Source organism: Garra rufa, chromosome 4 (genome assembly GCF_049309525.1).
Source record: "Garra rufa chromosome 4, GarRuf1.0, whole genome shotgun sequence".
Taxonomy (NCBI): domain Eukaryota; kingdom Metazoa; phylum Chordata; class Actinopteri; order Cypriniformes; family Cyprinidae; genus Garra; species Garra rufa.
Window position 1 is genome coordinate 23,015,726 of NC_133364.1, and position 2,945 is coordinate 23,018,670.

At 36.0% G+C, this 2,945-nt stretch overlaps 1 protein-coding gene across 1 annotated transcript; it reads right to left on the reverse strand.

Moving 5' to 3' along the window:
- Positions 1–284: 284 nt before the first annotated feature.
- On the reverse strand, positions 285–1,090 carry LOC141332838 (PRKC apoptosis WT1 regulator protein-like). The gene has a single exon (XM_073837795.1). It carries the CDS (start codon positions 801–803, stop codon positions 285–287), a length of 519 nt encoding a protein of 172 aa, XP_073693896.1. The 5' UTR covers positions 804–1,090.
- Between the last annotated feature and the right edge of the window lie 1,855 nt (positions 1,091–2,945).

Below are 2,945 nucleotides of genomic sequence, written 5' to 3' on the forward strand. Positions count from 1 at the left end.
TTAACCGTTGTATTTGTAGTAAAACTGTGGTTATACAAATGCTAATCAATAAGCCAAAAAACATGGCTACCACACTTTTACAGTAACAAAAGCACGTTTAATATTCGTAAGTGAAATGTGGTTGCAATAAAGACAACCTTCTTGTATAAGAAATGGACATTCTTATACAAAAAGTATACCACAGTATCACCATGTTTTTGGAAGTACAATGGTAATACATATGGAAAACCATATGAATACTGTGATTATAAAAAGCATCTGATACCATAGTCCTTCTACTACCTCTACCTGGATGAAATGGTTAACTTTAAAACCAGTGTACTCACCTCATTGGACGGTATGCTGACAACACCTGTTGACCTCCTCTTCTCTCTTAACTTTCTTTTCTCTATCTGTCCTTTTCCCTTTCTGGCACTGGGTCCTGAGCACTTCTTTTCTTTGCTCTTGCTGTGTGTGGGACTCTCCTTATCACTGTCATCCACACCAGCGGGACTCGAGCTCTCCCCCTGCGGGACTCCACTCACTTTCTCCGGCGTCTTCTTCAAGTTTTCCCCGGGCGGCTCGGGTTTCTTCGGTTCATCCTCCGGTCGCTTCAAAGCGGACGAAGAGGCGGACCGGGCCACCGGATAAGAGGACGAAGAGGAGACGCAGTTAACCGAGCTGCCGTTGTTGTTTAACTCAGTTGTTCTCCCGGTGGCAGCGGCGATATCTCCAAGCATCTTTGCTCTCATCTTCTCACGCTTTGCTTTCCATTCCTCCAGAAAGTCCGTTGCGCTGTTAGATTTAAATCCTCCCGTTGCCATGATTTGCTTTTCAGATTGTTTCGTGCCAGTCAAATCACCTTGTAAACACAAACAACACACAAATATTTTGGATCAGACCCGCCGCATTCCTCAGAAGTGTTTGGAGATTGTTTTAAAATAATCACAAAGTCCGCTTTTGAAGTTGACCGAAACTGTTATGAACTCGCTTTAAAGACTCGAAAACTGTCAAGCAAGTGCTGTCTCGAAAGGTAGTATCCGGTAAAGCTCACCTGGGCGCGCATGAACATTCGACAGGAGTTCAGGTGAACTGATCCGGTGGAATGAACTGGATTAGTTACAGGCGCACTCGAGCGCCGAGTCCTGCCCCTCTTCCGAACAGTTTCCGAGGAGTTACGGAAATGAACGGAAATACCCGAATAAACGACGATAGAGTGTTGTCGTAATGTCGTTACGTTAGCACATTTAGCAATAGTTGTTGTTTTTTTAATTCACACTCAGCACTGTTAGTTTATATTATTTCACCTTAGTTTTAATTTATTTTGCACTAATTATACAATAACATTCTATATTATTTGCACTATTATTACTTTACATCGCAGTTTGTTGTTGGCTATCCTGGAAATGCTTCAGCAAAACAACTTTAGATAGATAGACAGACAGACAGATAGACAGATAGACAGATAGATAGATAGATAGATAGATAGATAGATAGATAGATAGATAGATAGATGATAGATAGATAGATAGATAGATAGATAGATAGATAGATAGATAGATAGATAGATAGATAGATAGATAGATAGATAGATTTTGTTTAGATGAGTCACATTAGTTTGTGATGAATATGGACTGTTCTCCCACACAGGTCCCAAGAGAGCATGAGTCACTGTTGCAGAGCTGAAGTGTTTGTGACCTGAGGACTCTCTCAGATGATAGAACTCGATGTCTTAGATAAGAGAGGTGCACACAGATACATCTCTCAGTACCACAGCTTGTCTGTCATGCCATTAAATGCTTCAAAAACTGGCATTTCATCATTTTTGAGTGTCTAAAATGCCACTGAGTGGATACTGATGTTCAGAATGAAATATCCAATATGTGAGGCTGAAGGAATAAAACAGAAATGTCATTGCTCTTCTGAAATGTTCTGAGGGGTGAATGTTGTCTAACATAGCTAGGCTATTTTCTAATTATTTTTTTGAGGGACTTTTTTTACTGGGCACAGGGCTTCACAGGTCTTGTCATCTGTATATATTTATTTATTTATTTATATAAAGGTAACAGTAAATTCATTGTTTAAAAAATCAAATGCACTACCAGTCAAAAGTTTTTGAAGTGAGATTTCCATGAAGTCTCTTTAAGCCTGCATTTATTTGATCGAAAGTACAGCAAAAACAGTAAACATTTTGAAATATTTTTTAGTATTTCAAATAACTGATTTCTATTTGATTATATTTTAAAATGTAACTTATTCCTGTGATTTCAAAGCTGAATGTTTAGCATCATTGCTCCAGTCATATGATCCTTCAGAAATCACTTTAATATTCTGATTTGCTGCTCATTTATTATTATGATGATGTTGAAAACAGCTGAGTAGGATTTTTTCAGGTTTCTCTGATGAATAGAAAGTTCAGAAGAACAGCATTTATCTGAAACAGGACCAAAAAATCAATTAATTCAAACAATTCATTTCTATATTTTTTCTATATTTTCTTTCTATTCATCAAAGAATCCTGAAAAAAATTACAAATTACTGTTTTAAATATTGATAATAATAATAATAAATGTTTCTTAAACAGCAAATTAGCATATTAGAATGATTTCTGAAGAATCATGTGACACTGAAGACTAGAGTAATGATGCTGAAAATGTAGCTTTGATCACAGGAATAAAATTACATTTTAAAGTATATTCAAATAGAAAGCTGTTATTTAAATAGTAAAAATATTTTATTCAACATTTCAAATATTTTGGATCAAATAAATGCAGGCTTGATGAGCCTGATTCTTTAGGCTTGATTCTTACTGTTTAAAAACTTTTGACTGGTAGTGTAAATAAAAAGTTATTTCAAATATTCTTTTTTTTTTACTTTGTATTCATCAAAGAGCCCTGAAATTAAATCACATTTTCCACAAAATATTAAGCAGCACAACTGTTTTCAGCATTAACCATGTGAAATGT

Coding starts and splice junctions, on each gene's coding strand:
- LOC141332838 (XM_073837795.1), bottom strand. CDS start 803: ATGGCAACGGGAGGATTTAAATCTAACAGCGCAACGGACTTTCTGGAG.